This window comes from Chiloscyllium plagiosum, chromosome 10 (genome assembly GCF_004010195.1).
Source record: "Chiloscyllium plagiosum isolate BGI_BamShark_2017 chromosome 10, ASM401019v2, whole genome shotgun sequence".
Lineage (NCBI taxonomy): Eukaryota > Metazoa > Chordata > Chondrichthyes > Orectolobiformes > Hemiscylliidae > Chiloscyllium > Chiloscyllium plagiosum.
The window spans coordinates 61,016,458-61,037,813 of record NC_057719.1 but is presented as its reverse complement, the minus strand read 5'-3'; the positions used below and the strand labels follow the sequence as shown (position 1 = coordinate 61,037,813).

General features: G+C 41.3%; 1 protein-coding gene across 5 annotated transcripts in view; it reads left to right on the top strand.

Annotated features, from left to right (window-relative positions):
* Nucleotides 1-21,356, top strand: part of LOC122553698 (neuronal PAS domain-containing protein 3) — a 1,311,564-nt gene that overhangs the window by 334,708 nt on the left and 955,500 nt on the right. For all 5 annotated transcript variants that reach the window (XM_043697886.1, XM_043697885.1, XM_043697888.1 and 2 more), the window contains one exon: nt 982-1,226. In XM_043697886.1, the coding sequence (XP_043553821.1) occupies nt 982-1,226 (245 nt within the window). The remainder of the gene's footprint in view (nt 1-981; nt 1,227-21,356) is intronic.

Below are 21,356 nucleotides of genomic sequence, written 5' to 3'. Positions count from 1 at the left end.
CCAGCAACACAGAAAGAAAATTCTGAAATTAAATCTTTACAGGTCTATAATGAACATAATTGTGTTGCAATAATACGACACTACATACCCCTGCAATTCTTCTGCACAAACTCTTAACAAGCTGTTAAAGACATTTATTTTCATGAAGGCTGGAAAGGTTAATTGTGAAGTGCAGCTAGCTATAATACTCCTGGAATGGAGTCTTGCTCATCTTTACTCCCAGCCTTTGAACTCTTGACTGATTTGAGTGACCAATTGTAAACCTTGTCATGAGCTCCTTCCCTTTTGCTTGGCAAAATTAGATATTGCTACCTGGCAACTCTTGGAACTAGCTGTCCCAAAATTATAATCAGTCGTCGGTCACTGGCTTGCTTAGCACGAAAAAGGGATCCGAATAGAAAAGTTTATCACAATGTATAAATTATTTTGCTACACCGATATTGAATGCTATATGTCAGTTCAAGTGTTTCTTTCAAAGTGAAACCATTCTCTTTTCAATTTGCTTTAAATTTCTTTGAATTCCCCATGTCATGCATTTTTCTAAAGGTAACTGAAAATATTGTAAAGCAGAACTATTTGAATTTCTCTTGTTCTTCAATTTTCCTGTGGCAAAGACCAAACTTTCAACTGAGTGCATCGTAATAGGATTGGGATTAGCAAGTTGCTGCTACTGGAATTATGAAAGCAAATCTATATCCTAATGTCTCATATTTTATTGAAGCAGCAATGTACCTTAGCCTTGACACCTCGTTTTGCATCTTACTTTATCTGAAAATAATTTTGTTTCCTCGAACAATTTCAAAATGTAAACTATATTCATAGAATATCTCTTAGTTATGAAAAGGTTTAGTGATCAATGGGAACAATACTGAACAAACTGTTTAATTTGCATTTGGCCTAAATGTACACTTTTTAACAATTATAAAACTATTCAAATTTTAATTTTACTACTGCTGCACTGAACTATTTTTTTTCTTGTAGTTTACAAGCCTTGCGAAAGGAGAAATCTCGAGATGCTGCTCGATCACGCCGTGGAAAAGAAAACTTTGAGTTCTATGAGTTGGCAAAATTATTGCCTCTCCCTGCAGCCATCACAAGCCAATTAGATAAAGCATCAATAATTCGCCTCACCATTAGTTACTTGAAAATGAGGGACTTTGCAAATCTAGGTGACCCCCCCTGGAATTTGAGAATGGAGGGTCCCCCACCTAACACATCTGTGAAAGGTAAGAAAATTATTTCAGATTAGAACAGTAGAACTGACTTCCTACTACTGTACTACAACTGTAAATATGGTGGTCTCTCGTTACAGAAGTATGTTTGCTTTATGTTTAGTTCTTTTGCAATCATCAGTTTTTCCTAATATCTCAACCTTTGTCGAAAGCTTTTTGACATCAACTATAAAATTCCAAATAGTTACTCTCAACGTTTACATTTGTATATATTGGTGGAATTTTCCAGTATACTATTTGTGCATCAGCCTTCATGGTAGTATGTTTCTTTATGTTGTGAATATTTAAGATCTTTTTGTTTTTACCAAAATATATGTTAGAAATGTAAGAGATGAATTTTGTTTTAGTTGTCAATGTATTGTGTGAAATACACAGTAAGAATTTTTTGAGGCTTAGATTTTTTGTCCTGTGTATAAACTTAAACTTAGGTATGGTACTTAGATTAGATTAGATTCCTTCTGGAATTTGAAGTACTAAACAATGCTTAAAGTTATCAAACTCAGAATAGTACACTAAAGAGTACATATTCCATTATAATACTCTCATACAGATCATGATGTGGAGGTGCCATACAAATCAGAGATGTATTTTCAAGAAATTATGCAATCCTTTCATGATTTCTTGTCTTTCAAAGGTAAATTTCTGTTTTCTTTTAAAAGTGGAAGAGAAGAAAGCTTGTATGAACATGCTTTAATTAACAAAAGTAAAGATAGAAAATGCTGATGAAAAACGTGGCTGAGACCTCATAATGTCAAACAGGTGGTGGATGGACAATGGATGATCAAGAGAGCAATGAGAACCAAATACCCTGCATCTGAACTGAAACAAGGGTTCTCCATCACATGCAAGATTATTGGACCTGCCATGCCTCCTTCCCCATTAGAAACACGAGCCTGGCAGTTATCTAACTAGAGCATGCATATCTGCTCCTTATATTTTTCTTTCCAATTGTATTATGCAACCGATCAGTTATCCCAACTGAACCAAGCATTAGAATGCTGCCTCCATCCTTCCACATTGGATGGTCCAAATTGAGCAGAAATTAGGCATGTTGCTTGCAATCTTTTATATTGGTCTGTGTGGAGAAGGAAGATAATACAAAATGACAGCCAAGTAGGTTTGGGTAAAGTCTGGTGGATTAAATGCGGGAGTTGAATCTTTTCCAAGCAAAAAGTGTGGGCTAAAAAGTAACTATCCAGAGTGGCAAAAGGTGAAAACTGAACTCCACAAGGATCAGTGCTGTGACCAATATTGTTCAATTTGAATCAATTTTTTAGACTTTGGAATGAAAATGACAATTTCTAAATTTGTGGCTAACAACAGTTTAGGAGACAGGGGAATATAGAATGATCAGAGAACTGATGCCTCATAAACAAAGTGATAAACTGATAAAAGATGTAATTTGGTGCAGAGGAAGGAAAAGGTGCACCTCTTTTTGTTGTTCTATTTTTGTGGCTGCTAAGCTATTTTAAGTAGACCAGTGTTAGCATGGAGTTTGAAATTAACTTTTCTAAACCATTAAAGTAATTAAATCAGAACCAGTAAAAGAGTCCAACACTAAGTCAGCACTGGAGACATTTTCCAGTGGACTCCAGAAGCTAGGTAAATGGTCATCAGCAATTTAAACTTCATGAGCAATTCCCCAAATCATCAGGTTTGTCAAGCTTCTACATGGTCCTAGCATGCAACTCCTGACTTTGCTGCTGCACTAACCACTATCCTATCAGTAGATCTATGCTGGGATCAAAGTTAATAAACGCTGGATTTTTTTTTAAAAACACATTCTATTTGGCATAGGGTCAAGTACTTTCGAAAACCAAATGGATGACTCAAATTGTTGAGTAGGACATTTTATGAGGCATTGGCTCCAATATGAAACTCTTCCATAATCACCATGGTTGCAAAGCAACTAAGGGTGCAAAATAAACTTTCCAGGATAGAAGGACAATAGATAAGGAGGAAAATAGTAGGAAAACTAGCCCTCTCAATAAAGCCCTAATAAGTATTAGAAAGAATCGTGGTTCATACGATCACTGAGTAGAATCAGTATGGATTAAAATGAGGAATAACAAGGATCAGAAAAGATTGATTGAATTGTGTTTTCTCACTTCATTTTTTTTTCAGGAAAACAAGCATCACTGTCATTCCAAATTGACCTTGAAAAGGTGATGGATAGCAGTGCCTTTGAACTGTTGCTGCCATTCATTTAATGTACATGCAATCATCATGCTGTTAGAATGCTCCAGGTTTTTGACCAACAATGAAGGAACAAACCATGCATCTATAGAGGTCAAGAGTTTGGTACATGCTGTCTGCTGCAGGTTTGCAGAATAAACTATCTGCAGCTTGTTGGTGGTCTACAGTATGCCCACTAATCCTCCTTTCCACTCTTTCACAAAACATTAATCTGGTTAGACGTGCTGGTGATTGTAACTGAAATAACTGCACAGAGGCTGTTTTCTGTCACCAAGTCACCCTTTATGTACTGGGCACAGTACATTGGCTGTGGCCAGCTAGCTTGGAGTCACTCCTCAACTGAGGAGATTCTAATCTAATCTAATCTAAAGTAATCTAATCTAATCTAATATATATATATTTTCTTTTTTTATATACACTGGCTGTGTAGATCAGCCAGCTCAGAAATCAGTCCTCAAAAAAGAATAACAGTATCACACTGGTTGTGTAGGTCAGTCAGTTCAGGAATCAGTTATTAAAAAACAACAGGAACAAACTGCCTGTGTAACCAGCAGTTCAGAATCAGGTCTCAAAACATACAACAGTAACATATAGGTTGTATAGATCAACCAGTTCAGGAATCAGTTACCAAAAAAAAATCAGTAACACACTGGCTGCGGCCAGCCAGCTCAGAGTCAGTCCTCAACTGAGGAGATTCTAATCTCCTGGTTATATTTTTCTTCTTTTTTTCACAGAGGCCAGATCCTGTCACCAGTCATCCTTTAATTACTAGTGCTCAGTACCCTGACTGTAGCCAGCTGGTTCAGAGTCAGTCCTCAAATGAGGAGACACTAAACTCCTGATTATGTTTATTTTTCTGAGGAAATTCTAATCTCCTGGTAACACTTATTGTTAGCTTGGAGTCAGTCCCTTCAACTAGGAGATTCTAATCTCCTGGTTATATTTGTTTTCTTTTTTTAACAAAAAACACAAAAGCAAAGAAGAAGAGGAAGACAATGTCTCTTAGTCCAGGGAACGTTTTCCCATAGCCAGCCAGCTCAGAGTCAGTCCCTTAAACTGAGGAGATTCTAAGTCTCCTGACTATATTTTTCTTTCTCAAACTGTACAAAATACAAACAAACAATCAGCAATGACCAATAAGCAGCAGTTTACAAGAAACAGCAATTTACAGGGGAAAGTGGCAGCAAGGCCAAACCCCCAAACGCCACTGTACAACCAGTTCATAGGGAAATGTGGACAAACCCCAAATCCCACCTTATCTTATCAAAAAAGGAAACAGTAGACACAAACACTTAGAAAACAGTTTGATCAATTGAACAATAACACAGTGCATATAACACAAACACCCCTGACAACCCAGCAAACCCACCCGGCCACCTCAACTTCCGGCCACAAGATAGCCCACCCCATGCCCCTTCCAGCTGTCAGTCCACTCCATGCCTCTTCAGGCTCTTGGTCTGCCTTGACACACCTACCGGCCACCTTAAAAGCAGCCTGTCCCATCCCATTCCCTTCCCTCCCTCGTCCGTCCGGGGACATGAAAGCACTAAGGACTGCCTACCCACCTTCCAGCTCTCGGTCTGCCATGACACACCTTCCATCCACCTCAAGGACAGCCTGTCCCATCTCCCCTCCACCCCAACCCCCCACAACCCGGGACGACTGCACTGAGGACTGCCTACCCATCTTCCGGTTCTCAGTCCACTCCTATGCATCATTTGGTTCTTGCTCATCTCGACACAGCCTATGGACTGCCCCGACACACCTTCTGGCTACCTCTAGAACACCTGATCTCTACACCTCCTTTGGCGCTCACACCTTCCGGCCCTTGGACCACCCCTAATCACCTTCTGGCTCTCGGTCCACCCCGACACTCCCTCCGGCCACCCTTAGGACAGCCTGTCCCTCTCGTTCCTCAGGAGGACAGCATACAGGGTGGCCTACCCATCTTCTGGCTCTCAGGACAGGTTCATGGGATGGCCTACCTACCCTCCAGCTCTTGGGGTGACAGCTAGCTTTTGGGATGATTATGAACCTTCCGGCTCACAGTAAGGCCTGCCAGACCCAGGGACAAACAAGACAGTGCAGGTGATAACACCAACCAGCAAATCAGCAGAGTCCATTACCAAAAACAGTGTCCATTGCAGTATGCAGAATCCATGACCAGAAACGAAATCCACACCCAAAGGCAGAGTCCACTCTTTGAAGCCAGCAAATGCACACCCCACAGCACATACACAGGTATTCAGTCACTACAGAGGCCTGATACAAGCACAGAGGCCCAGGCCAACTCACAAGATATAGTTCATTGTAAAAGTGCAGGTGAATCACAGGGGCTCAGCCCACACACCAAAAAGTGAAAACACATGCAAAAAAGTGCAGATAATATAAACCAGAGTGCAAGGTCTAAGCCCTGCCACAGAGTCAGCATTGTCTTTGCTCAAAAAACAAGGAGATTAATGCACAGGCTGCAACCCGACAGTGAAACAACAGTTCCCTGGTGTGAACTACAAAACAACAGTAACATACTGACTGTGTAGATCAGCCAGTTCAGGAATCAGTTACCAGAAACCAACAGCAGTACACTGGCTGTGTGGCTAGCCAGCTTGAAGTGAGTCCTCAACTGAGGAGATTCTAATATCCAGGTTATGCCTTTTTTAAAGCTCTGATTCTGTCTCCTGAAGTAGGAGATTCTAATCTCGTGGTTATATTTTTCTTCATGTTTTCACAGAGGCCAGGACCTGTCACCAAGTCACCCTTTACTTACTCATGCACAATACCCTGGCTGTAGCCAGCCAGCTCGGAGTCAGTCCTCAACTGAGGAGATTCTAATCTCCTAGTTACATTATTTTTCTGAGGAGATTGTAATCTGCTGATAAGGCATTTTTTTTAGCTCAGACTCAGTCCCCTGAATTCGGAAAATCTGATCTCTTGGTTATATTTGTTTTCTTTTGTTTATTTTAAACAAAAGAACACAAAAAAAAGAAGAAAAGGAAGGCAATGTCTCCGAGTCCAGAGAACTCTTTCCCATAGTACACTGGGTGTGGCCAGCCAGCTCAGAGTCAGTCCCGTGAACTGAGGAGATTCTAAATCTTATGGTTATATATATTTTTTTCCTTCGAAGGAGATTCTAATCTCCTGGCTGTATTGGTCAGCTAAGGATTTCCTGATTGGCCCAGATTAACAACCACAATCAAGAACCTTGTAGTCAACAAGGTCCACTTGGTTCCAATCACAACAGTAACAAAAGCAAATCATCTGAACAGAGGAAACTTACAAAACCGAACAGAAACTGATAAAAATCATGCTTTATTCAGGGTATTGATGCATCCTTTTGTGCCTACCAGTCTCTAAAGGAGAAAGTGAGGACTGCAGATGCTGGAGATCAGAGTCAAAAAGTGTGGAGCGGGAAAAGCATAGCAGGTTAGGCAGCATCTGAGGAGCAGGAGAGTCGAACTTTCAGGCATAAACCCTTCATCAGAAATGTGGGGGGAAAAGGGTGCTGAGAGATAAATGGGAATGAGGAGGATTGGGGAAAGGTAGCTGGGAATGCAGTAGATAGATGCAGGCGGTGGGGTGATAGTGGTCAGTCGGAACGGAGGGTGGAGTGGATAGAAGGGAAGGAAGATGGATGGGTTAGACAGTTCAGGCAGATCGTGCCAAGTTGGAGGATTGGATCTGGGATGAGGTGAGGGGAGAGGAGGTAAGAAACTGGTGATGTTGACATTGATGCCGTGTAGTTGAAGGGTCCCAAGATGGAAGATGAGGGTGGCTTGGAATTAGCGGTGGAGGAGGTCCAGGGCTTTCATGTCCTTGGCGGAGTGGGAGGAGGAGTTGAAGTGGTTGTTTGGGGTTGTTTGGTGCGTGTGTCCCAGAGATGTTCCCTGGAATAGTCATAGAGTCATAGAGATGTACAGCATGGAAATAGCCCCTTCGGTCCAACTCATCCATGCCAACCAGATATCCCAACCCAATCTAGTCCCACCTGCCAGCACCTGGCCCATATCCCTCTAAACCCTTCCGATTCATGTACCTGTCCAGATGGCTTTTAAATGTTGTAATTGTATCCACATCCACTACTTCCTCTCGCAGCTTGTTCACTACGTGCACCACCCTTTGCATGAAAAAGTTATGCCTCTGGTACTTTTACCAATTTAAACCAGCCACACACAAAAGATTCATTCCGTGCTGTAATCTGCTAAAATTCAAGAGGCAAAGAACTATCCCAGAGGTCACTACTTAAAGTAAAAGTTAACAATTTTATTACTTAAGTCCAAGAGAGAACATTAAAACAACAGCTATTTACAACTCCTTTCTTTTAAACCTATCTCCTTCCTCTCTACAATACTGGTCTGATAAAAAAAGTCCCGATTTAAGACTTACAAAAAATATCGCGTTTCAAAGCCAGTCAACTTTGTCGATTCTCCTTTGTAGATTCTCTCCAGGTTGGCCCTGATGATCTGCTGTATAAACTCCCCACAGACATGTACCTTTCAGAGAACTCTTCAGCTAGCAGGCTACATTTGTTGGTTTTTGTCAGTTGTCCTGAAAATGTGTTGCTGGAAAAGCGCAGCAGGTCAGGCAGCATTCAAGGAGCAGGAGAATCGACGTTTCGGGCATGAGCCCTTCTTCAGGAAGTGAGGAAGGGCTCATGCCCGAAACGTCGATTCTCCTGCTCCTTGGATGCTGCCTGACCTGCTGTGCTTTTCCAGCAACACATTTCCAGCTCTGATCTCCAGCATCTGCAGTCCTCACTTTCTCCTTTTGTCAGTTGTCCCCCAACTGTTCAAAATGTTCTGTTTTATACCCCAAAACATTGGATTGTTTCATTGGTTTTAATATTATAAAAATACTAAATTCAAATTTGATTGGATTTTGATATCTTGGGTCATAATTTAAACTGATTAGCTGAAGTTGAATTTGTTTTTGTTTCATGGCAACCCATCTGCTGCTATTTGTTTTGACCAAATGTTACATTGTTACCTTGTTCAGAGCTCTCTGTGCGTTGTCAGTCCTTGCTAACTTTTTAAATCTCTTAAAAGTACAGTACACCTGTACACCTTCATAACATCCCCGCTCTTAAGAAAAAAATGAACCATCATAGTGAAAAGATAGCTTCATGTTTTTTTCTATTCCTTAACTGCAATATCATGACATAGATATGACTTTAATCTAAGTTAATCTTAACCTCTGCCCACATAAATATAACATTGAACAGATACCATCCTATTTATACTTTATCAGTTAAATCTGCGATAAGACATCTGTGATTATATTCTTATAACCCGCAACATATACGATATGTAAATTAAAAGTCTGTAACATAGGACTCCACTGAAACAGTCTCATATTCTTGTCTTTAAAGTGTTCCAAGAATGTCAGAGGGTTGTGATCCGTGTACACAACTATGTCCAACACATTTTTCGTGACATACACATGAAAATGTTGTAAGGCCAGTACCAAACGTAATAATTTTATTTTGCGATCATGGAATATTTCCTCTGGTGAATGTTGAGTTTCTTCAAAAAGTAACGAACTGGCAATTCAATCCCAACATCATCTTCCTGTAGCACTACACTCCTGCTAGCTCCGACTCCTATGTCACTAGCATCGTTGACAACTTTAAAAGTATTTGGAAAGTTTGGTACAGCTAAAACTGGTGTGGTGGTTAATATTGCTTTCAAATGGTCGAATGCCTCCGAGCATTGTTCTGTCCACCAAAACTTTGCATTGTTCATCAGCAAATCGGTTAACGGTGCCACTACACTTCTGAAGTTTGGAACAATCTTCTAATAGAATCCACTTATTCCCAAGAATTGAAGTATGCTTTCTTTGAGGTTGGTTGTGGAAATTCCTCGATGGTCATTGTCCTTGCATTCCATGAGGTCAACGTTCCATGGCTGATGTTATATCCCAAGAACTTCACCTCTGCTTTCACAAATTCAGTTTTATTTAAGTTTATCACCAGTTTTACTTCTCGTAGTCATTCAAAGAGCTCTGCCAATTATATGATGTGATCTAGGCAGGACTTACTAAAGGTCACTACATCGTCCAAATAGACTGCACAGTTTGTTAACCCAACCACAATTCTGTTCATGAGTCTTCGGAATGTGGCAGATGCGTTCTTCATTCCAAAGGGCATCACTTTGAATTGACGTAGCCCATTTGGGGTTACAAATGCAGAAATTTCTTTTGCCGTCTCTGATAAAGGTACCCACCAGTAAACACATGCTAAGTCCAACTTGGTGATGTCACTGGCTTCTCCAACTTTCTCAATACAGTCTTCCAATCTCAGAGTTGGATATGAATTCAATTTTGTAATGGCGTTGACCTTCTCATTATCCATGCAAAATTGTTCAGTCCCATCCGGTTTGGGAACTAAGACAATCGGTGAACTCCACTCGCTCTGGCTCAGTTTGATGATATCTTCGTTGACCATCGTCTCCACCTCCTTCTGGACCTGTCTTGCTTTGAAGGGATTAAGCTGATAGGGCTGTTGTTTTATCGGAGCAGTGTTCCCTATGTCTACGTCGTATGCAATAGCACTAGTCCTCCCCATCTGATTCTTACATATGTTCTTATACTGCGGTAATAAACTTTTCAACTGCATTCTATGCTCCTGAGACAGATAGTTTACTAACCTATCACAGTCCACCAGGACTTATTCATTTTTTTTAGCATATTTTGAGGCACATCAAAATCCACAACATCAGGATTTGATTCCTCACTCTGCAGGGCAGAAAATAACAACTGTTTCTTCAGTTCCTTCTCTCTTCTAGTTCTATGAAGTGGACGTACACATTCATTTATAACTCATATGAAAGGTTCTTCAAATGTGGGAGTTGACAACAAAGGTGCTGGTTTAATTACTGCTTGTGGCCTACCTATCATTAGTAAACTCTAACCACATCCTTGTGCATTCAAAGCCAATAAAGATATTTCATACCTTAGCCTGAGTCTTTTGTACCCCTAGATGACGTTGTTACACGTAGTTTATGTGCTACCTGAGCACTTTCTGTCTGTATGCTACCAGCAACACAATCTGGTGCACTCTGGCTCATTTCTCCTCTGCACTAACCTGCCGTGGTCTCCATTTCAGTCTGAAGTTTCTATCTTTCAGATAATAACCCTCAGGAATATCCTCTGCCTCCTTTTCCAAGTACGCATCCATATATATATTGTTTATCGTCTTGTCTTTCTGTTGCAAATTCCTTAGCCTTTCAGGGCTAAACACTTCTGTCTGACTCTTTGCCTGTTCAGGTTTTTCCTGCACCATTATGTCAAACCGGATGTTCACGAACTGAACTTCAACACCTTCATCTTTCTCTTTGGATTTTGCTTCGTGCTGTGACTTATGATAGTGGGATTTTGTTACTACACAGTCTGGCAAAATATCAGGATATTTCTGTTTTATTCTCTCAGTTTCTTGGTCTTCTTTGGACTTCTCCAGAAGAAGAAGGGGTGAATTCCCATCTTGGACCCTGCTAAATCATTCCCAATAAAAAAAACTGGATTCCTGGAATTGACAGTCTGTAAATCACTCCCACTGTTACTTCCCTAGTCTTGAGTTGGCACTCCAATATGATCTTACACAGGGGAATGCTGAATATCTGTTCATCTATCACACAAATTACCACACTCGGGTAACAGATCAGAAAGAGTGCACATTCGCTCGTCTCTTACTATCAGCGACCGGTTAGATCCTGTATCTCTCAAAATTGTAACTTCTTGCTCTTCTCCCCCTGTTCTTTCTGAGTACACTTTACCTACAGAGATGAATTTTTTATAGAAATCAGGTACTAACTCCATACCCAGCCCCTGCCTAGGCAGTGCACTCTCCTGCAGCTCCTTGGCTTTTCTTGGGGTTCCTTTACTACTTTCACTAATGCCACTGGCTTAGCTTCTTTTACCGCAATGCCTTTCTTTAATGACCAGCACTGTGACTTTACATGTCCCACCTTCTCGCAGTGAAAACCTTTTCCCAGTGCCTTTCTGAAACCACTGGCACTGTAATTTTTTGTGTCCACTCCATTACAGTGAAAACACCTGAGGCCTTTCACCTCCTTTCCACCCTCTTGGGCTTCTTTTTTAACCTGTCATAAACTCTTACCAGTGTTCTCTACTCTTTCTTTCATAGTGTAGGATCTCCTCTTCTCCCAACTTCTGTTCCTCACAAATTTCTGGCCAGAGCCTTGTCTTATCGACCAAAATGTATTCATCTGCTAATTCTGCTGCCCTTGTCACTTCAATTGACAATAGACAATAGATGCAAATTTGGAGACCAAAACTGCACACAATACTCCAGGTGCTGTCTCACCATGGCCCTGTACAGCTGCAGAAGGACCTCTTTGCTCCTCCACTCAATTCCTCTTGTTATGAAGGCCAGCATGCCATTAGTTTTCTTCACTGCCTCCTGTGCCTGCATGCTTAATTTCATTGATTTATGCACAAAAACACCTAGATCTCATTTTACTTCCCCTTTACCTAACTTGACTCCTTTTAGATAATAATCTGCCTTCCTGTTCTCGCCACCAAAATGGATAACCACACATTTATCCACATTAAACTGCATCTGCCATGCATCCGTCCACTCACCCAGCCTGTCCAAGTCAACCTGTATTCTCATAACGTTCTCCTCACATTTCACCCTGCCACCCAGTTTTGTGTCATCAGAAAATGTGCTAACATTACTTTTAGTACCTTCATCTATATCATTTTTGTATATTGTAAACAGCTGCAGTCCCAGCACTAAACCTTGTGGTACCCCACTGGTCACTGCCTGCCATTTCGAAAGTGGCCCGTTTATTACTACTCTTTGCTTCCTGTCAGCCAGCCAATTTTGAATCCAAGTCATTATTTTGCCCCCAGTACCATGTGCCCTAACCTTGCTCACTAATCTCCTAAATGGAACTTTATCAAGGGCTTTCTGAAAGTCCAGGTACACTACATCCACTGGCTCTCCCTTGTTCATCTTCATAGTCACATCCTCAAAAAAGTCCAGAAGATTAGTCAAGCACGATTTACCCTTCGTAAATCCATGCTGTCTCTGACCTATCCTGTTGCTGCTATCAAAATGAGTCGTAATTTCATCTTTTATAATTGACTCCAGCATCTTTCCCATCACTGACGTCAGGCTAACTGGTCTATATTTGCTGCCTAATATAAGTTTCCTTTAGTTCATCCATTACCCTAGGTCCTTCAGCCACTATTACATCTGGGAGATTGCTTGTGTCTTCCCCAGTGAAGACAGATCAAAAGTACCTATTCAACTCTTCTGCCATTTCCTTCTTCCCCACTCTGCCTTCAAGTGCCTAATTTTAATCTTAACCATTTTCTTCTTTTCATATACATTAAAAGCTTTTACTATCCTCCTTTATATTTTTGGCCAGTTTGCCTTCGTACTACATTTTTTCTCCACCTATTTCCTTTTTAGTTATCCTCCTCTTTAAATGTTTCCCGCTCCTCTTTGCTATATTATACTTTTATCTTTATACAGTCCTTAACTTCCCTCGCCAGCCACAGCCACCCCGCCTCCCCTTAGGATCTTTCTTCCTCTTTGCAATGAACTGATCCTGCACCTTCTGCATAATGTCCCGAAATACCTGCCATTGTTGTTCCAGTGCCATCCCTGTTAGGGTATTGAACTATTGAACTTTGGCCAGCTCCTCCCTCATTGCTCCATAGTTCCCTCTGTTCAACTGCAATACTCACACTTCAGATTCTCCCTTCTCCCTCTCAAATTACAGATTAAAACTTATTATGGTCACTACCTCCTAATGGCTCCTTTACTTTGAGGTCCCTGATCAAATCCGGTTTGTTGCACAACACCAGATCCAGAATTGCCTTCTCCCTGGTAGGCTCCAGTACAAGCTGTTCTATCTCGGAGGCAGTCCACAAACTCCCTTTCTTGAGGTCCAGTACTATCCCGATTCTCCCAATCTACCTACATGTTGAAATCCCCGATAACAACTGTAGTAATACCTTTTCGACAGGCCAATTTCAACTCCTTATTCAACTTATATCCTACATCCAGATGACTGTTTGGGGCCTGTAGATAACTCCCATTAGGGCCTTTCTACCCTTAGCATTTCTCAGCTCTATCCATACTGACTCCAAATCTCCTGATTCTCTGTCCCCCCTTGCAAGGTACTGAATATCATTCCTCACCAATAAGGCCACCCCACCCCCTCTGGCCGTCAGTCTGTCCTTTCGTTAGCACGTGTAGCCTTGAATATTCATTTCCCAGGCCCTGTCCACTTGAAGCCACGTCTCAGTTATCCCCACAACATCATACCTGCCAATTTCCAACTGAGCCTCAAGCTCATCCACCTTATTTCTTATGTTTTGTGCATTCATATATAATATTTTTAATTTGTTACTCCCCTCACCCTTTCTGTCAATCCCTATTTCACTTGACCATACTGTATGATCTTGAGTTTTCTGCTCCATTGATTCTGTCGTCTTTCTTAACTTCTCTTATTCTCACTTTCCCTTTAACTTGCTTCTTAAATTTCCAGATTGTGCCCTCCGCCCATTTCTTAGTTTAAACACACCTGTGTTACAGTGGCAAACCTGCCTGCCAGAATGCTGGTCCCCCACCTATTAAGGTGCAACCCCTCCTTCTTGTATAATTTATCCTTACCGCAAAACATACCCTAGTGATCCAAGAATTTAAATCCTTGCTTCCTGCACCAGTTCCTCAGCCACACATTCAAGTCCATTATCTTCCTGTACCTGCCCTCTCCAGCCCGAGAAACTGGAAGGAAACTGGAGATAACCTCCCTGGAAGTCCTGCTTTTCAGCCTTCTTCCGCATTCTCTGAGGTCCCGCTGTAAATGTCCCGCCTCTTCTTCCCGACGTCATTTGTGCCGACATGCACCACCACCTCTGGCTCTTCGCCTTTGCCCTTGAGGATTCCCTGCACTCTGTGGGTGACGTCCTGGAACCTGACACCAGGAAAGCAACACATCATCCTCAAATACCGCCTGTTGCCGCAGAAACCCCTTTCAGTCCCTCTCACTATGGAGTCCCCATTACCACGTCTCTGCATGATATCTGACTCCTCGGCTCTGCCTCCACACCAATCTTCGATTGGCAGACCTGTCTGCCTCTCAGACTGGTATGATCATCTGTCTTGACAGTTTCCAAGAGATTCAACCTGTACATGAGAGATAGTTCCCCCAGGGTCTCTTGTAATTGAATCATCTCTTCCTTCCTCATCATCATCTCCCTTCTCTCTTCTGGTATGCTCGGTATAATGACCTCGCTGAAAGTCCCATCCAGAAAATTCTTGTTCTCTTGGATGAGCCTGAGGTCATCTAGTTCTCTCTTTAGTGCTGCAACATGCTGTGTCAGAAACTGAATGTGTACACACTTTCCACAGATATGGGAGCCAGAGACACCATCAGTGTCCCTGGCTTCCCACATCATGCACGCAGCACACTGAATCAGCTTGGCAGATTTTTTTTTGCTGTGAGTCTGTGGATTCTTAATTAGGTCAGAGGAGGAGGTTGGGAGGGAGGCCCTACTGTGTAGGACCTACTTAAATAGAACTCACTAACCTTCCCAACAGCCTGGGGCTCTGATCTTTCTTCCGCCCATTTCCCACTGCTCTCTGGTGCAAAAAAGACCGCTGGCTTTAAGGTAGGTACTTAAATAGCACTCACAAACCTTCCCAGCAGCCTCTGTGCTCCAACCTCACTTCCACCTTGCTCCCGCCGTTCTCTGCTGCAATAAAAAACTTTCTGTTCCTTAAACTCCTCCAGCAGAATAATGTCTCTTAAAGCCTCATAGGTCTTATCTATGTTTGAAGTACGTACCCATCTATCAAAATGACTATGTTTAATTCTTTCAAACTCAACGTAAGTCTGGCCTGGTTCCTTGTCCATGTTTCTGAACAACTGTTTTTATGCTTCTGGTACCATTTCATAAGCTCTGAAAATAGTCTATTTAACCTCTTCATATCCTCTTGACCCCTCGTCTAACAGCACGGCAATTACCTCACTCGCTCTGCCTACTAGTTTAATCTGAACTAGCATTACTAATAAATCCTCAGACCACTTCATATGCCTAGCCAATTTTTCATATGAAATAAATAAGGCTTCAATAGTTTCTCATCAAAATGTGGCAGAGTTTTGACATATTCCTGTATATCACTACCTTCTCTTTTAATCTCCATCCTGTTAACTTGAGTTTGCTAAGTTGCAACTTCTCAAGTTCACATTCTCTGTTTTTGTCTCTCCCTTTCTTCTTTCCCTCTTTATTCAGCGAAAAACCTGATCTCTTGTCTCTTTTCCCTCTCTCATTTTGATAGATGGGTACGTACTTCAAACATAGATAAGACCTATGAGGCTTTAAGAGACATTATTCTCTCTCTTTCTTTTTTCTCTTCCTCTCTCTTTCCCCCCTCCTACTTTGTTTATCTTTGAACTCCATTTTCCTCAATTGTAATTTATTTTTTTCTACCTCACCTGCACTTGTCTGATTTTCTGACATACATAAGTGTTTGAGCAACTCTCTTTCAATTTCAGCTTTACTTTTGTCCTTGATTAAACACAAATCTAACTTATTTGCTAATTCTAAAAGTATGGCCTTTTTCTTTCCTTTGAAACGTCCTTGGCAAATTTGAGAATCATCTTCAAATCCCAGACTTCTTTAGTAATTTTAAGGGCCATTTCTCTCACTTTTAATTTAACTAATCACAAGTCATGAAATTAAACAAATTGTCTCACCTCCATTTTATTTAAAGATCGAGGACACTATCCTGCAAGTGTTTAAATCTACTGGGCTTTTTTGTACCCCAAATCTATTCAAATCTGTCCAAGTCTCAGACTGGATCTTCTAAACCTGGCCAAGTCACAGACAATAGCCCCTAAACTGTTCAAATCCCAGACGAGCCCCCAAAACTGTTATGACACAATGTAAACCCCTCTGCTAATTTAAACCTGCCTTACAGAAAAGATCCACCCCGTCCTGTAATCTGTTGAAATTCGACTGGCAAAGAATTATCCCAGAGGTCACTATTTCAAGTAAACATTAACAATTTTAGATTTAATTCCAACAGAGAACATTCAAACAACAGCTATTTACAAGTCTTTTTTTCTTAAACTTATCTCTTGCCTCTCAGTCTACAATACTGGTTCATTTTAAAAAAATCCCGATTAAGATTTACAAAAAAAAACATGTTTCAAAACCAGTCAGCTTTGCCGATTCCCCTTTGTAGATTCTCTCCAGGTCAGCCTTGATGTTCTGCTGTCCAAACTCCCCACAGGCAGGTACCTTTCAGAGAGCACTTCAGCTAGTAGGCTACATTTGTTGGTCTTTGTCAGTTCTGCCCATAATTGTTCAAAATGTCCAGTTTCATACCCCAAAACATTGGATTGTTTCATTGGTTTGAACATTATCAAAATACAAAATTCAAATTTGATTGGATTTTGGTATCTTGGGGCATGATTTAAACTGATTGGCCAAATTTGAATTTGTTATTGTTTCATGACAACCCATTTGCTGCTATTTATTTTTACTAAGTGTTATATTGTTACCTTGTTCAGGACTCTGTGTTTTGTCAGTCCTTGCTAGCTTCTCAGCTCTCTTAAAGATATGGTACACCTCTACACCTTTTAACACTTTTTACATCTTTCCCCCCTCACCTTAAACCTATACCCTCGAGTCTTGAATGCCCCCACACGAGGAGAAAGAAATTTGCTATTCACCTATCCGTGCCCCTCATGATTTTATAAGTCTCTGAGGTAACTCTGACACTCCAAGGAAAAAGGCCTAAACCTATTCAGCGTTTTCCTATTTCTAAAATCCTGCAGTCTTGGCAACATCCTTGTAAATCTTTTTCTACATCCTCTCACGTTTAACAATATCCTTCCCATAGAAGGGGGACCAGAGTTCTGTGCATTATTCTAAAAGTAGCATCACCAATGTCTTGTACAACTGCAATATAACATCTTAATTCCTGTACTAAATGTTCTCACTAATGAAAGTAAACGTGTCAAACATCTTCTTCACCACCCTGTCTATCCGTGACTCTCTTTTCAGGGAACTATGCATCTGCATCCCCTGGCCAGCCAATGGTGTTCACGTCCCATGAGTGAACATTAAAAAAGGTGTGTGCTCCAGTTGTTGTTAGTTACTTCCCAGGCAGAGGAACAAGTTTCCAATGCTGAGCAATTAAAAGGTGCACAATTCCTTTAAGAGATCTAAACAGCCTTTATGTAATGGCATTCCTTCTATGTCCATAACCTTCTGCATTGTGGCCATTATTTGATTTCAGATAGAGATTTGTTTACATTTGCAGAAACTAATGCAACACTGTTGTATGGGGTCTTAAGCTACACAGGCAATACTAAATATAGAATGCTGGAAACACATTAACAGGACTCTCAATTCTCAACAATGTTTCCTGAGGGCACTGACGTTTCTGTTCTAAGATGTTGTTCAGGCTCTGCTGCCTGAACCTCCAGGTGCTCCGGTTTCTTCCCATAGTCCAGAGATTTACAGGTTAAGTGGATTGATCATGCCAGATTACTGATAGTGTCCAGGAATGTGTAGGCTTGCTGGATTAGCCATGAGAAATGCAGTATTATAGGGATGTAGGGGTGTGGGTCTGTGTGGGCTGTACTTTGAAGGGTTAGTGTGGACTCAATGTGCAGAATGGCCTGCTTCCACACTGTAGGAATTCTATGATTGTATGTTCATGGTCACTTATTCCAGATCCAGGAAAAGAGCCTTTGACCTATCTATGCTCCTTCCACACAGTCTGCTAATAGATTAAGAACATGGGGATGATGTGCTGCCATAGATTTAAAAGCAGCCCTTTTAAGAAACTAAACAGGGACTGCAAACAAAAACCTTCAATGTGAATCTCAGTTTTCTTAGGCTTCAAAAGCGCAATGTGGTCTGGCACCAATGAAGTTTTGTAACCTTCTATTGCCTTTGACATTTGTGTGCAATATTCTCTATCCTAGATCCTCAGTGGAAAGAGGAAGGACCCCCTTATTAAGAGGCCTTCACTCCACTGCTGGAAGGTAGCATATTAGGCCAAGAAACATCTTAATGGCAAATAACCGTGCAAAAATGGAGAATGTGCAACAATAACCCATACATGTAAAGCCTTTGTACCTTTTGGAGGGCACAGGAAAGATTCCCCTGGGATGGTTCAGATTGTGTATTGAAGGAGGATCTCGTATTTGGGGCCAATGTCAAGTTTCGGACAAATGGAAGTTCGCTGCACACCTGAGCTTGCTTGGATTCACTGTGCATTTTCAGTGTTGTTTACTACAGTTCAGTGGTTCTTCATGGATTGCCTGTGTACTGGATGTTAACAAATGCCCTCACTACCAATTATGCTGGTGTCATCCAGCCTGTCCCAGAGTCTCATCTACCCAGCATCCTGAACCCTCTCTTCTGCATGCCATTGGTCACGCCACTGATGAAGGAACATGTTCCTGACTAGCAGCTCCCTTATGGCAGCTGCCAATCCCTAAAAGAGAGCACTTAGTGCAAGGTGATTATGTACCAAACTTTGATCAGGCCCAAATACACAACAGGCAATTCCTGGAAAAAGAGCAAATAGTTCATTCACTTCGTAATTAGAGATTGCATGTCATCATTGAGGTCACATACCTGATGGAAGAAATAAGTCATCAGAACATGCCACCTTGAAGGAAGCTCCACATAAATACGTTGCTGCAGAATCTGAAGGTAGAATTTTACTATTTTGTACAAAGGAATATCAATGGCTGAGCCCTCCTCTCCAAACGGGAGACTCAGTACCTCATCAGCAATGTGTTGCTTTTTGTTCCAGAAAATCTTAATAAATTTATTCTGTCTGTTTGTGACAAACTCTGGCTGAATGGCAATCTAGTTGGCTCCCAATTTTTAGCTGGAGTGTTTGGTGGTCAGCAGGCTTATTCCAGTTTGACTGCCTCATCTGACCATTAAGGTGAATGTGTACGCTGTACGGATTGGGCCATAGCACATGAGTTTATTTGAAGAAGTGTCTGTTCTTCTTAGCTCCATGTGGATGTATGCATCTTCCTTAGTATGGTGGGGTATGGGAATTTCAACTGCACCCTCAAGATGAGGAACTGTGGAAGTGCTCTACGCATGCATCATTGGTTGGAAGGTGTCTGAGGGACCTGAAGCCCTTCCATCGGTGGACACATGTCAACATCTCCATTACTTCCATGTCTTCATTTCAGTTTCGCCTGGAGTCCAAGAATCAACTGCCTTTACAACTCTAAGATGCACATTCCCTGAGCTCCAGTACCTTCCATACACTGTGACAAGATTGGACCATCATCTAGCATTGGTGAAACTTATTTGTTCCATGCTTGGAGGAGTATTGGTTCCAGGACTTGTACTGTAACTTCCTAGGGTGGCTGGGGAAGGAAGAAATAAGAATTCCCATCCTTGAGGCTGTCTTGGGATGTGAGTAAACCTCAAGGCTGTCTTCAGTCAGGAGTTCATGAGGCAGAAGTTGAGAGTTGGTAATTAAAGCAGTAGATGCTCAACCTTGAAAAAAAAATTCATTCCTTGACATTATAATATTACTAGGGTGAGGAATATTCCAGACCATGAGATTTGCAGATTCTGGATTGAATGTAGTTCTACTGCTGCTGATAGTTCACAATATCTCATGGGTGTCCATTTTTAAACTGCCAGATCATTTCTGAAACTTTGGTATGGTAATAGTATCACACAACACAACAATATGTGTGTTCAGTCTAAAGCTGGGACTTGGTCTGTATAGGGATTGTGTGGTCACTTCTACCGATGCTGTTATGGACAGATAGATAAGTGACTGGTGGATTGGTGAGGACAAGGTTGAGTAGGACTTTATGTTGCTTCTCACCATTTGGTGCAGATTCACTATCGTAGCATACAGCTACTATACATTTCATACATTTCAGGATTCAACCAGCTCAGTGTGTGACAGTATGATGAAGCCACTCTTGGTGATAAACACTGAAGTCAATCTCCCAGAGTAATTTCTGTGCCTTTGCAACTCTCTGCTTCTTTGAAGGGCTGTTCAACATGGAGGAGTATGGATCATCAATTAAGGGTGGGTGATAGCTGGTAACCAGAAGGATTGATCTTTTGCCTATTTTTGGTCCAGTGTCATGAGCCGTCATAAGGCTCAAGTCAATATTAAGGACTTCCAAACCAACTTCCTCTTGATTTGTACACCATAATTCACCACCTCTGGTATATCTATTGGACAGGATACACGTTGCAATGGTGATGGAGGATCTTGGGAGGTTGGTTTGAAGAGATGATTCTTGAGAATATGATTATGTAATGCTTAACCACAGTATGGAATACTTTCCTAACTATTACATAAGTTACTAGGTGTTAATGAGGAGGATTTTCTGGGGTCAGTTGGCCAGCGCGTGTCTTTATCATATCCACTTCCTAAGTTGATACCCAGTGGTGCATCTGGTTTTATTGTTTCTTGTGGCACTTTGGTGCAATACTTGTTGGGCATTTAAGAGAAGAGTTAAGAATTAACCACATTATTATGAATCTGGAGTTACATTTAGATCTGACAGAATAACAACAGTGGATTCTTTTTTGACAATGGTGTGGTAAGTTCATGTTCACTATTGCTAGCTTTTTTATTCCTTATTTATTTAGTTAACTAAATTTCAATCTTCCTGGTGCCATGCTGAGATTTGAATTCATGATTTCCTTTATGGCACCCGATTTGTTCTCTATTTTACTGGCATTTCACTGATATCTCCAATGCTGCTTTCCTCCCTTTCAATAATCAGCTCCTCAGCTTTCTAATTTTGGTGATCCGCCTCCTAAGTTTCACCTTCATCTCCTAGATCCAAAGAACACTTGTTTGCTCACAAGTTTCTCAACTGTGTGTGAATGATCCCTAGATCTTAAAGCTATCTCCAATTTTGCCAGATG